Consider the following 14,697-nt stretch of genomic DNA (forward strand, 5'->3'; position numbering starts at 1 on the left):
GATTTAAATAGGCAAATGATTAAGAGTCTATGATTGGATCATTATTGCAGTGATTATTATGTTTCTAGCATGTTTTATGTTTGGCAACAGTTCTTCTAACCCTATGATGGAGTGTGTAGCTTCTCATTTCTTAAACAACCATGTAGGAAGACACTTCCAGGATGTCAATAAGATTCACCCGTCCTTTGGATGAGACGTTAAACTGAGGTCTTGACTCTCTGTGGTCATTAAATATCCCAGGATGTCCTTCGAAAAAGAGTAGGGGTGTAACCCTGGCATCCTGGCCAAATTTTCCCAGTGGCCTCTGCCTCCTATTCATCCCCATATACTGACTGTCTCCTCTCCACCAATCAGCTGGTGTGTGGTGGGCGTTCTGGCGCAATATGGCTGCCGTTGCATCATCCAGGTGGATGCTGCACATTGGTGGTGGTTGAGGAGATTCCCCCCATTCCATGTAAAGCGATTTGAGTACCTAGAAAAGCGCTATATAAATGTAACAAATTATTATTATTATTATTATTATTATTAGGCTCAAATTGTGAAAGAATGGTTGGGAGGGAGCATCAAGAATCTTCAAAGATCTTGACCCCAAATTGATGGAAACAAATGTTGTGATGTTATTTCCATCAAGAAGTGCATCAATTTTTGGTCAAGATCTTGTATTATTAAAGGGATAGTCAACCAAAAATGAAAATCACCCCATGATTTCTTCTTTCAGACGAATACAATCAGAGTTGTAGCCTGTCCACCAGAAGCTAGACATTTTACTTCATATTATGTTAAATATGGATTTTTTTTAAATTACAAAAACGCATCGCTTCGCTTCAGAAGGCCTTTATTAACCCCCTGGAGCCGTGCGGAATACTTTTATAATGGATGGATACACTTTTTTGGGCTTTAAATTTTGGGCTGCCATTCACTGCCATTATAATATTACAATAAACTATATTATTAGGATATTATTTATAATAACTATCATAAATCAAACCAATGAGTTAATTTTTTCTTTTCCTGTTTTTGAAAAAAAAAAATCAAACTATCAGCTGAGCGTGCATTTAAAAATATGATCTTCGCTAGACTGGTCAAATTAAAATTAGTAAATGTACTACACAAAACTAATAAAAATCAGCTACGGCCTTTGTTTTGCATAGCTTAACATGGTTAAATCTATGGTTGAAATGTTTGCAAACTTAATTCCAATAAATATGAAAAACATCACATTGAATTAAAATCAATTAAATTAAAAATGTGAAAATTAGAAATTAAATCTTTTTTTTTAAATGTATAATATAATTGTGCATGGTTGTTTTTAATGATATGAAAAGGAACATTTCTACAAATTGCTACAAACGCCTTTTACTCTCATGTCTAATGTGTAGGGCTGATGAAAATGTTCTATTCTATGTTACTATCTAAACTTAAAAACTGCATTGTTGTCTCTTTCAGCAAGCCTTTGTGATCCACCACAAAGATGAAGGAAGATGAAGAGCCATCGGAGATGCTCAGCAGCGGGTTCACACTGATGGTGCTATAGCCTCCTCAGCCAATCACACTCTCGTATGTAAATTAGACAGGAGGGTACGTTTGCTGATTGGTCCTCCCCACACTTGCCACTGCCCTCATCAACAGACTCTCTTCCTTGTTGTTGTTGTTATGCCATCATTGAGGTCCTGTGTGTGGGTTTAGGGAGGGGCCAAGCGTCTCTTTCCATAGGCGGCATTACTGCGAGGGGAGCTGAGAAGGGGAGGGCTCTGCCGGGAGAGTCTGAGAGGAAGAGAAGAGCAAGTGGGCGGGATCTAGACACAGGCTGGAGTAGAGCATCCCTGACCGAGGCTCGGCTAACGGCTAGAAAAGCTGCTCCAGACTGATGCTGAGTCAGGTACAGGTGGAGTCACGTCCTGTTTGGCTTGGACCCTCCAGAAATCATGGAGGAGCTGGAACATACCTGTCCACTGCCACGAACGGTGAGATATATGTGTTTTGTTGTCGTCAAGGGAATCTGTGAAACGTTGAGGAGAGGCTGGGTCACTTTTTCTTTGTGTTCATCTGTCTTTTGTTTTTGTGCTACTGTCTGGGTGACGCTGAGCTTGTGAAACTGCAGTTAAAGTGAGATGTTTCGTACCGACTGGCTGCGTGGTTGTGCTAATGCCATGTCACAATATTGCTATAAGCTCTTTTAATCCTCTGCGTCCACCAGATGTTGTTTTTTTAAGTGAGAGAGCCAACGTTTTGGTGGGATGCTGCAGAGCTAATGTTACAGACACCATCCAGATTGCATTTATCTGCAGGTTGCCCTTCTGTGATGTTGCTCCTCCTCTTCACCTTGTTTAGAATTCTGGGAAAGGTACCCAGCATCCTTCAACACACCGTCTCCGTTGCTATGGGAATGAATCATGCATTGCTCCATGGAGATTTTTCCTCCAATGAATCATTTCATATCACACCTACATAGCATATCTTCATTGTACACTGTAAATGCATATGTACCAGCTGTTTCCAGTTGACCAGCAGGAAGAAGCTCTCACTGGGCATTTCCTGAAAGGACAGATGGTCACCATTGTCCCAAAGATCCCAAAGGTCCAAAAAAATCAATGGAAGGTTAAAACAGATAAATATTCTTTAACATTTCTGTAATGTGTTTGCCCAGAATTTATTTAAACAGCATCTGATGGCTCTGCCCACGTCTACAAAAACAGACCGGGGCCAGTTGTCACATTAGGAAGTTGGCATCAGGATATCTCAGTAGTTTTAAGTCAAAAATCCACTATATACATAAATAAAAAAAATTCTGTAGCAGTGGGTTTGTATTGGTTTCAAACACCAAGACCAAAATGGTCTTCAATTATAATAACATTTTAAATCTTAATATTAGTTTTGCCATAGCTGTTGGGTAAACAGGTGAACGCTAAAAAAAAAAAAAAAACACACATTTTAATATTTTTGTGTTACCTTTATAATGCTGTTTATTTTACTCTTTAAATTAAGCAAAAACACAAATATAATACATTATATAAATTAAAATACAATATAAGATTTGAAGTGGACAATATTTTTATTAGGCAAAAATGCATCGCCTATAATACATTTTATATAATATATCAAAATATAAAATGCATTATAATATAATACAAATACAATACAATAAAATACAGACTTGAAGTGTTTCATGTTTTTATTCAACTAAAACCCATTAAATATAGCATTGTTTCAAAAGTTCAAATCTGTCTTCATTTATAATTTTAAATATTTTTGCTGGTTTAAATAATTAAATAGTTTGCTATGTTGGGTAAATAAGTGAGCACAATAAATATTGTGATATATATTACCTTTTCCATTTGTTTGTTTCATAAATTATTTTGTAAATATATATATGCATATGATCTAGCAATTAATATAATACAGACTTGAAACGAACAATATTTCATATTAAAAAAAAATTCTTTTAATATCGAAATTGATTTTGACCAAAGAAAAATTCATTAAATCACTTTTGACAACTAACCCACATTTAAACTCCCTGAAAGTTTCACAAAAAAAAAAATTTAAATATGCCTGCTACCTTGCTATACATTGAAATGCTAATTCAGAGCCATGTGTTGTCACAATCTCTGCAGGCCTATTATTCTCTGTTTATGCTATAAGCCTCTAGGAGGTTTGAATGGATTGAACTATCTGTATTATGTACAGCGTGTCTGTGTCTATCTCCCCCACTCTGTGCTGCTGTGGACCAATCATTTGTCTTTAGTCAACGATATCAGAGAAGCCTCTACTGGACAAATCAATATCCGGCGTAAAGAGGCTGTTACATAGATTGCCCTGAAATCAATACGTCGGATAATAACCTGTATTAGTACAAAAAGGTAAACCTTTTTGTAAAAACTAAATGGGATGTCAAGTCAGCAGGATCTAGGCTTGTTTAACCTAAACAGTATTTTATTTGGGAAGCTACAGTGTCTATATATTTCTCATAATTTCTCTCAAATCAATATATTCTTCAATTTTCTCTTCAGACTCTTATAGAACCAGCCATATTTACCCCCGAGACGAGTTGTGAGTGTCGGGCGCCACATGAGAAGCTGACTGTAGAGCAAGCTCGACTCGGAACGCCTGGTCAGTCTGTACTTCTATCTTCCCACTTTAATTATCATTACAAAAAGTACATACAAGTTCAAAAACAAAAATACTTTTTAGTGCTGGGCAATCGATTAATTGCGATTAATAGCATCCAATAAATTTGTGTTTAAAAAAATATATGTGTGTACTGTGTATAATTATGCATATATAAATACGCATGCATGCATATATATAAGAAATGTTTTATATTTATTTTAATTTATAAGGTTTATCTTATTTATAAGATAAATTATATATATATATATATATATATATATATATATATATATATACATACACACAATGTATACATGCTATTATTTCTTAAATATATACATTAAAGAGTGTGTGTGTGTGTGTATATATATATATATATATATATATATATATATATATATATATATATATATATATATATATATATATATATATATATATATATATATATATATAAAATATATATATATATATATATATATATATATATATATATATATATATATATATATATATATATATATATATATATAAAATTATACACAGTACACACACATATATTATGTAAACACAAACTTTTATTTTGAGTGCGATTAATCACGATTAATCGATTTTCCAGCACGAATACTTTTGTAACAAGGTCATTCCTGTTATCTTATAACCTAAGAAAATGAATATGCTTGCGTCATGAAGTATTTCTGTAACCGGGTGTATCAGACAGACACTCCGAAATATGCTATCTCAAGCTCTAACTTAACTTTATTAAAGCTGATAACTTCATTCATTATATCTTGATTTATAATAAATTGCAAGAAAATGAACAGGTTGAAACCTAAGCTTACCTGAGGGTAATAATACATAAATATACTATAAGATAATAAGATAAACAATGTATGAAATCTTTTGATAAAATAATATATAATATGTATACTACACACACTCTTTTTTTGTTGAAAGGAATTAATACTTTTATTAGTTTTTGTTCTTTTGAACTTTAAATTCATCTAAGAAACCTGAAAAGGGTAACATGGTTTCCACAAAATATTTGTTGTTTTAAACATTGACAATAATGCTAAGAAATGTTTCCAAATCAGCCTATTACAATGATTTTCGAAGGATCATGTGACTGAAGACTGGAGTAATGGCTGATGGAGTAAACAGCTCTGTCCAAATCCATCAGCCATTACACAATCCAAAGACAAGTAAGGCTTTAAAGGGTTAGTTCACCCAAAAATGAAAATTCTGTCATTAATTACTTACCCTCATGTCGTTCGACACCCTTAAGACCTCCGTTCATCATTGGAAAACAAATTAAGATATTTTTGCTGAAATCCCATGGCTCAGAAAGGCCTCCTTTGGCAGCAATGTATTTTGCACTCAGTTTTTGTGCGCAAACAAAAAATCTAAATAGCGGCTTTATTCAACTTTATTCTGGGCCTCAGACGTGAACTCATGAAGCACCACGATGCATGCGCGAGAGTAGAGCCGGCGTTCTGACACAAGACTCGGAAGCGAGGAGGTTTGTTTACAAGCAGAGGAAGACGCGCCATATCTAAGCTGTTGAATTCTACATTGATCGTGCTTTAGGTCTTGGCGTATTGGTCAAAATGGTGCTAAAGTGTGTATTTCAACGGCACTGCCTGAACTGAGCTCGACGTCATATTCTCGCGCATGCGTCATGGTGCTTTGTGAGTTCACATCTGATGCCCAGAATAAAGTTGAATAAAGTCGCTATTTTGATTTTTTGTTTGCGCCCAAAAACTATTCTCGTCGCTTCATAAAATTATTGTAGAACAACTGTAGTGAGATGGACTTTGTAACGACGTCTTTAGTACCTTTTATGGGTCTTTATGGGTGAGTGCAAAATACATTGCTGCCAATGGAGGCCTTTCTGAGCCATTCGGATTTCAACAAAAATATAATTTGTGTTCCGAAGATGAACAAAGGTCTTACGGGTGTTGAGCAACATGAGGGTAAGTAATTAATAACAGAATTTTCATTTTTGGGTGAACTAACCCTTTAAGTCTAAGATCATGCTAGTTGATTTACTAAAAAGTAACAAAAAAACGTGATGAATACATAAATGTACTAATCCCTTTCACTAATCCCATCAAACATTGATGAGTTAAGATACTTAAACTGATCCCATATCAGTGGCAGAGGGAAATGCAGTGCTTGTAGAATAGCCCACCACTGGGATCAGACACAGCAAGGCTACATTCAGAGATTCCCTGTTCATTCTGTGACCCAGAAAATAAAAATGTAAATGTAGGCTGATTATGAGTATATTAAGGCTGCATTTCATTAATCAAAAATTCTATGATCAATAAGTTATGACAACATGTTTTTACATTGCTTTAACTCGTCAAAATAAGTTGAGCAATTTTTCAACTCGTTTTTTTTAAAGTCCTTTTAACGTAATTTAAGTTGAAATGACTAAAACTTTTAACCTTAAGCATCTTTCTTTTTTTTTACAGTGTAGTAATTTAATATTATAACAGTAATAGTTCTATAATAGTATTTATAAAACAGTAATATTGTGAAATATTACAAATAAATATCTGTTTTCTATTTTATTATAAAATGTAATTTAATGTGATTTGCTTATTATTATCAATGTTGGAAAAAGTTTGTGCTGCTTAATATTTTTGAATTCAAAGTTCAAAAGAACAGCATTTATTTGAAAAAAATTATATTTTGTAACATTATAAATGTCTTTACAGTCACCTTTCATCCGTTTAATGCTTCCTTGCTGAATACAATAATGAATTTATTTTTTTTTAAAAATTATGTTTAGAGAAATAGTAAATAATTTTTTTTAAAAAGTGTCTTGAATTTTCCATTTTCAGTGGACCGGCCGGTGCGAATCTATGCAGATGGGATTTTCGATCTTTTTCATTCTGGACACGCTCGCGCCCTGATGCAGGCTAAGAATCTGTTCCCTAACGCCTACCTTATAGTTGGAGGTACAGACACATTTCATTTACTGATCCAAACTTTTCAGGATTCTGTAGCATATGTTGAATTAGGAAGTGTGTGGTCCTAAACTGATGAAATATGTATTTGTGTGTGTTTGTGTGTGTGTGTTAAGTATGCAGTGATGAACTCACTCACAAGTTCAAGGGCTTCACCGTAATGACAGAAGAAGAGCGGTACGAGGCATTGAGACACTGCCGCTACGTCGATGAGATTTTGCGGGATGCGCCCTGGACTCTTACCCAAGAATTTTTAGAAAAACACAAGGTCAGTCAAGCCTTAGCATAGTACCGTACCCATAATTCCCTGCGATTAACCCTCTGATTTGTATTCTCTAGATTGACTTTGTGGCACATGATGACATCCCATACTCCTCTGCTGGATCTGAGGATGTGTACAAGCATATTAAGGAGGCAGGTAAAGAAAACTATTCTTCGCTTAAGAGCATGTGTATGTTTGTGCTTCAGACCAGGTCTAACATGTGTGAGTGTCTCAGGGATGTTTGTGCCCACTAAAAGGACAGAAGGGATCTCAACGTCTGACCTGATCACCCGGATAGTGAGAGACTATGACGTGTACGCTAGACGCAACTTGCAGAGGGGCTACACCGCTAAAGAACTGAATGTCAGTTATATTAATGTAAGCAAGTGAACTTAATGTACTTAAATGTTGAATCCAATTTCATTTTCTTTTAATAAATACAACTTATTCTCCTTTTAATCAACACATTTTCCTTAACCATTATTCAGAGAAAAATGTATATATATAAATGAGTTTATATATAAATGTATATACACTACCGTTCAAAAGTTTTTGATCGTAAGATTTTTAATGTTTTTAGAAGAAGTCTCTTATGCTCTCCAAGCCTGCATTTATTTTATTAAAAATACCAACAACCCCCCCCCCCCAAAAAAACAGTAATATTGTGAAATATTATTAAAATGTAAAATAACTGTTTTCTATTTGAATATATTTTAAAATATAATGTATTTCTGTGATGTCAAAGCTGAATTTTCAGCATCATTACTCCAGTCTTCAGTGTCACATGATCCTTCAGAAATCATTCTTATATTCTTATATATGCTGCTCAAGAAACATTTATGATAATTATCAGTTGTAAAAAAAAAAATCAAGATTTTTTGATGAATAGATAGTTCAAAAGAACAGCATTTATTTTAAATAGAATATTTTGTAACATTATAAATGTCTTTACTGCCACTTATGATCAATTTAATGCATCCTTGCTGAATAAATCCCCCCCCCCCCCCCCCCCCCCCAAAAAAAAAAATTCTTACTGACCCAAAACTTTTGAATGGTAGTACAATATTGCAAAAGCTTTCAATTTCAGATAAATACTGTTGAACTTTCTAGTTATCAAAGAATCTGTTTTCAACACTGATAATAATCATAAATGTTTCTTGAGCACCAAATCATCATATTAGAATGATTTCTGAAGGATCATGTGACACTGAATACTGGAGTAATGCGGCTGAAAATTCAGCTTTGCATCACAGAAATAAATAACATTTTAAAATATTATTAAAATGTAAAATAACTTTTCTATTTGAATATATTTCACAATATTACTGTTTTTTTGTATTTTTAATTAAATAAATGCAGCCTTGGTGAGCATAAGAGACTTCTTCTAAAAACATTAAAAATCTTACCGATCATAAACTTTTGAACGGCAGTGTATATATTATAGATATTATGCAAATATAATGAATTATTCATTCATAAATATTAACTTTTTGGGGTCACATGACCTTTTACAACCTGAACTAAAAAAATTAATATATTTTATATTAATTAAAGCTGCTGTCCGTAACTTTTTGTGTTCAAAATTTACAAAAATTATATAATGAGAATGTACAACATTAATCCATTTTCCAAACCGTGTTTTAAGTGTTTATATTGGGATTATTTCAGACCGGACTGGTAAGAACCGCTGCGGAGGAGCACAGTCCCTGCGTGACTCGCCATAGACATAAACAGAGAGAAGTAGCTCCGGCTGCAATGTTCTTCCGCAAGACGCATGCAGTTCAGTTTATTTACCACTAGAGCGCAAAAAGTTACGGACTGCAGCTTTAATAAATTGAAACATGCCCATCATATTTGAGTCACTATATCTATGAATTGAATATATAAATATAGTGTGAATGTGAATATTTTAAATATAGTTTTGAAAGAAGAAAATAAGATAAAAAAATAGACCAACAACATTAGTCTTGCATAATTTGACCCATAATAAAAATCAATAAAACATTTTCATTGAAAATCCTGATTTACTGAAGTACGTAACATTACGGAAGTAAGATGTGTTTTGAATGCCATTGACATTTAAGAAATGCTTGCTGAACTGACTCTAAACTGTTTCTGGCCAGGAAAAGAAGTACCGTCTGCAGAATCAGGTGGATAAGATGAAAGAGAAAGTGCGGACAGTAGAGGAGAAGTCCAAGCACTTTGTATATCGAGTGGAAGAGAAGAGCCATGATCTTATCCAGAAGTGGGAGGAGAAATCAAGAGAATTCATTGGGAACTTCCTGGAGCTTTTTGGACCGGATGGGACATGGGTAAGCTAGATTGATATATATAGATATATATCAGTTCTGGGTGACCTTCACAAATTATTGACCTGGACAAAAAAATGGAAAACCTGGAAAACTTTGAATGTTTAATGTCATTTACACAGATTTTTAACAATTTCGTTCAACAGAGATCAAAAAGAATATATTACCTAAAAGGAATAATCTACATTGCATTACAAACTACAATTTTCATCATGTAAAAACAGAGTACAATTTACGAGTTATCTGCCCAGCACTGTATATATATGTATATATACACTTTACCGTTCAAAAGGGGTCAGTAAAAAGTCTTCAGTGTCACATGATCCTTCAGAAATAATTCTAATGAATTTCTTTCATAAAAAAAAACAATCTTACCGACCCCAAACTTTTGAATGGTGTATATGTATATGGTGTGTATATATATAGTATGACCTTTTAATTTTTCCAGAAGCAGATGTTTCAGGATCGTAGTGGACGTATGATCCAGGCGTTCTCTCCGCGGGGTTCACCCAGCAGCAGTCCACCAAGGGAATTTTCTCCATCCCGTTCGCCGTCGCCCCCGTCCCGCTGGGCCATGCCCAGAACCTCGCCGCCCTCTTCCCCAAAGGGTGCTTCAGCCTCCATCAGCAGCATGAGCGAGGGTGACGAGGATGAGAAGTGAGAAGTGGTCCATCACACACACACACACACATAATAGACTGCACTTTACCCATACACACGTCACATTCATAAGACACACTGGCAGCAATGACAGGTCAACTACCCTCATGGGAAACATTTATAGTACTGTACTGTACACAGGGTTGTTGAAGTCCTGTTTAGTTATGCTGGTATTACAGCAAATACCTGAAAGCCATTGCAGCCCTGAACAGATCCTGAGAGGTTAAGTAAACAGAGGGGGGATTCACTGATTCAATTGTGGCCACTGTTAGCATATTTCATTTGAACACGCTGTGTGTAGTTTTCGCACCCAAATCACTAGAAATTAATGCAAAATCAACCGGGATATCGGTATAACGTCAGTTTTTGGACCGTCATCCTTTTTCTTTTTTGTTTTATTGGATATTTAATATAAACTCCTCGAATCCAGTCAATTTTTGTGTGTGTGTGTGTGTGTGTGTGTGTATTTGTGGTTCAAGTGCGACAAAAGTTCTGAGGTCTTGGACCACTCCGCTGAACACTCAATTTAAAAGAAAAAAATGTTTCAGGTCATAATGACCCGAGGGAAGGATGAAGGTTTTTGCGTGAGCTCATTTCCCCTGTTTTTATATTGAAATGACCTTTGTCATCATCTAACACACACTTAAAGTTCATTTTTAAAACAGAATAATAATTGAATAACTGTTTGATGGAATATTTAGCAAATCTCACACTGTACATTATGATGTTAGTTCAGTTTTTTTACTCAGACGAAATGTTGTATGAACTATATAAAAATATACACTATGAAGTATAGATTAGAAATGTAATATCTGCCATTTATCAGTTATCGGCCACAACAAGAAAAACATATGATTTGCTTTTTTAAAGCTTACTTTAATTTGGTTAATGAAAGAGTAGTGGCCAAAAAAAGTGTGGTTCGTGAAATAGACATAGACATAAAGTGCCACAATTTTAGTGAATTCGCCCCAAATGTTTAAAGGGATGAGGACCGATTCTGCCGTCTTTGCTCAGGTCTGACTGGAACATTGGTACTGCCCTACTGTAACATACTGTACGTACACCAATCCCCGTTCCTTGTTTTCAAGAACGATGTCTGATCCACTTCATGAATATGTATCAGTGCACCAATGAGGAGGCCGCTAGCATTCACTAAAATGTCTGTGCATGAATGTGTTTAATTCTCATGAATAGTCATTAATTTGTGTTACTGCAGCCTTAACCTCAAAATAAAGCAATTTCTTTGCTAATTTTTTGGTACGATAAAGAATTGTCTTAAAAATAATACATCCAAAAGGTCTAGTAGCTTTTAGATAAATGGTAATAAAATGAACGTGAGGGATATCACATTAAATCTTTGCTGCTCGATTTACCAGCCCTACATCATGTAATTCCTCCCGTCTTGTCTAGTTATGCCATTATATGTATGCAAGAGCCACGGCAATTTACATAATCTGTACTTTGTAAAAAAAGTCTCTTTTTTTTGGTTTGTATATGGTTTTCTTTTACATTTAAAACTGGCTTAAAATGTAAATAATAAACTGAGAAACAGTACAATGGTCAACTACGAGATTCATTACGAATTCAAGTACACAAAATGAAGATCGGAACTGGAAGATCGCTTTATTGTTCTTCTTTTATAGGTACTTCAGGTGGAATGTCAATAGGTCGATATCTAAATCATCATGATGATTTATGTGTCAATGTCAGCGTCACACAAAATCATCTAACACATTTTGTTTCAAACTGCATTTATCTATAAGCAGTGGTGTCTTACTTACCAAGAACAAGAAAAACAAAAGTAAAAAAAAACAACAATAGTCACACAAAAAGGTCTATTTTGCAGATACCTTGTGGTTGTATGACAACACTAGAATATCAGGTCAGATATTTCATTGTAGGTCAAAGTTTTCCCTAATGTGTTGTGCATGCATAAACAGACTATACTGGCAAAATCAACGACTATTTGAGCTTGACGATGACACGCAAGGCCTTGGTTTCACAGGAATATGCTTGCATACTTCAATCTCATCTTCTGAACGCTCGGAGTTCAAGGCATCAAAGTGCATTCTTCATTCTAGTTTAAAAAATAGTTTTAAATAAATACTGAAATCTATACTTCAATAACATATATGAGAAAATGTAAGGTACTGCATGCCCTTCGTCACCAAAAATGTTCCCTTGAGGACTCACGAGACCCCCCAAACACATCACAAACCAGCATTAAGACGGTTATGAAAGATTTCTAGGAAAGATTCTGACATGTGGAACAGTAACGGAACATCAGCTGACAGATATATATATATATATATATATATATATATATATATATATATATATATATATATATATATATATATAATCGGTCTGTATAAAACGACAGCATGAGGAAAATATCATGAGGAAATCATATTTTATCATCCAACAAAAAGTCTACTTTTACGATTTTGTAACCGTTTTCATGAGAATTTCTCAATTCTCAGTGCTGTAATGCAAAACAATCGCATTGTAAAAAAATAGGTTTTATTTTTGTTATGCAGAATCATTTATTTTAGGATGAAATATGATTCATACATGTTCTTGACCTCTTTCATGAGATTCATCTTGGAGTGTTGCGGTTAAAAACACAAAGTGATACTGAACAAATGTTCATCTTATGGAGTTTCCAAAAAGCAACTATAGAAATATCAATCAGGTTCACCTAAATATACTACGTACAAAAGAATCTTTCAGGGTAACAGACAAACTAACTAGCCTGGGCAAAGTTAAGCTTGTAGTTAAGCATTGGTTCTTTTTAAACCAGACAAGCTGCCCTGTGTTTCATCTAATGTCTCTTTCGAAGAATCATTGCACTCAAACAGTCCCAAACCGTATCCATGTCAGGAATTATTTTAAGAGGAGGTTCTCTAGAATACATTATTTCCGTCAAAAGGAATGACTGAGAAGTAGTGGTATAATAAAAATAAATGTTAAGCTAAAAATCAAAAGTCAGCCATTTCATGGAGTCACTTCTATGAGTTTATATCTAGCTAGTTACTGAAATCTAATTATCTAAACTTTATGTTCCATCTAAAGTCTGCGAGCAAATATCGTTCTATCAACTACTAAATGTCACCATGCAGGGGCAATAACGTCGTGAAAGCTTTTAGAAGTCAAAAAAGAAAAATGACTATAGCACTAATGCTATAATAGGCTATCGTGGTGCATTCTTCTTCAAAGTTGATCACAGTCTCTCAGCATTTTCATTAGTAGGAATCTCTGTATTGTTGTCCTATAAGTGAACGTAGGAGATGTACTTAATCACGTTTATAGACTGAGGCCCAGCTCAGAATCGGTACATCCCTACACAAATGCACAACTTAGCGGGAAAACGCAAAATCAATTGGGGACAAATAAATAAATAAATACATATTTGAAACTAATGTTTGTTTAAAAGGGCATTCCTCATGCTTGGAAACATCGGTTCATCAGCATACTCCCTGACCCCAAAAACATTTGGGTGCATATAACGAGGAAATGTCCTGCGCACATTTCACCTGCAACATTAAAAGAAAAAAATAAGAACAATTTTGCATTAAGAAAATTATTTTTTTTGGACCACTGAATTTGTTTGCATTGTGACATTTTCCTGAGGACTAAGCACATGTTCCTCCTCAAATTCTCACTATTGTAATTTTTCAGTTTAAATTAATTAAATTCTGACTATTGTTTTGTTTTGTTTTTTTCAATTAAAGCATAAATTAAATGTTCAGCATAAATTAAATAAAAATGTATGAATTTGTAAATATATTACTGTATATATTTTATTATAAATAAATATGAAAACATAAGTAATAAATATTATTGTGTATACGTATATAGTAGTGCATATATATACAAACTTTTGTTTGATGCGATTAATCGATTTGACTGCACTAGTATACACACACACACACACACACACACACACATATATATATATATATAATGTAAACATAAGTAATAAATATTGTGTATATGTATATAGTAGTGCTGTCAAATTGATTAATTGCATCTAACATAAGTTTGCAAATATATAATATGTATGTGTGCGTGTATATGTATGTGTGTGTGTGTGTGTGTGTGTGCACACAAACTTTTGTTGGATGCGATTAATCGATTTGACTGCACTAGTATATGTATATATATATATATATATATATTTTTTTTTATAAAAAAAATTATAAATTTTTTATCGCATCTAACATAAGTTTGATAAACTTATATTTATATAATTGTATATATAGAATATAAATACATATAATTATATATATTATATATATTATATTATATTATATATATATATAACTTCAATTCGTTTTTAAATATAGTACATTATTAAATTAATGCCACAATGCACAAA

The 14,697-nt window shown here is 33.8% G+C and overlaps 1 protein-coding gene across 3 annotated transcripts; it reads left to right on the forward strand.

The window, feature by feature from the left end:
* Positions 1-1,638: 1,638 nt before the first annotated feature.
* On the forward strand, positions 1,639-11,928 carry pcyt1ba (phosphate cytidylyltransferase 1B, choline a). Of its 3 annotated transcripts, none has more exons than XM_079805544.1 (8): positions 1,639-1,964; positions 4,011-4,110; positions 6,960-7,076; positions 7,202-7,353; positions 7,425-7,503; positions 7,583-7,725; positions 9,471-9,659; positions 10,105-11,928. In XM_079805544.1, the coding sequence occupies exons 1-8, from the start codon at positions 1,926-1,928 to the stop codon at positions 10,315-10,317; spliced, it is 1,032 nt and encodes a 343-aa protein (XP_079661670.1). In that variant the 5' UTR covers positions 1,639-1,925; the 3' UTR covers positions 10,318-11,928. The 3 variants fall into 3 exon arrangements, with proteins under 3 accessions (XP_079661670.1, XP_079661672.1, XP_079661671.1); XM_079805546.1 differs by having other exon boundaries at positions 1,775-1,964; positions 7,583-7,710; positions 10,105-11,876; XM_079805545.1 differs by having other exon boundaries at positions 1,775-1,964; positions 10,108-11,869.
* Positions 11,929-14,697: the final 2,769 nt, after the last annotated feature.

The sequence above is a fragment of the Gobio gobio genome, assembly GCF_949357685.1.
Source record: "Gobio gobio genome assembly, chromosome: 23".
Classification (NCBI taxonomy): domain Eukaryota; kingdom Metazoa; phylum Chordata; class Actinopteri; order Cypriniformes; family Gobionidae; genus Gobio; species Gobio gobio.

What these genes read in the sequence shown, in the direction of transcription:
- pcyt1ba (XM_079805544.1), top strand. Translation starts at nt 1,926, where the DNA reads ATGGAGGAGCTGGAACATACCTGTCCACTGCCACGAACG. An exon ending in AATTTTTAGAAAAACACAAG is followed by an intron (nt 7,354 to 7,424) that starts GTCAGTCAAGCC and finishes TGTATTCTCTAG; the next exon opens with ATTGACTTTGTGGCACATGA. An exon ending in TTGGACCGGATGGGACATGG is followed by an intron (nt 9,660 to 10,104) that starts GTAAGCTAGATT and finishes TAATTTTTCCAG; the next exon opens with AAGCAGATGTTTCAGGATCG.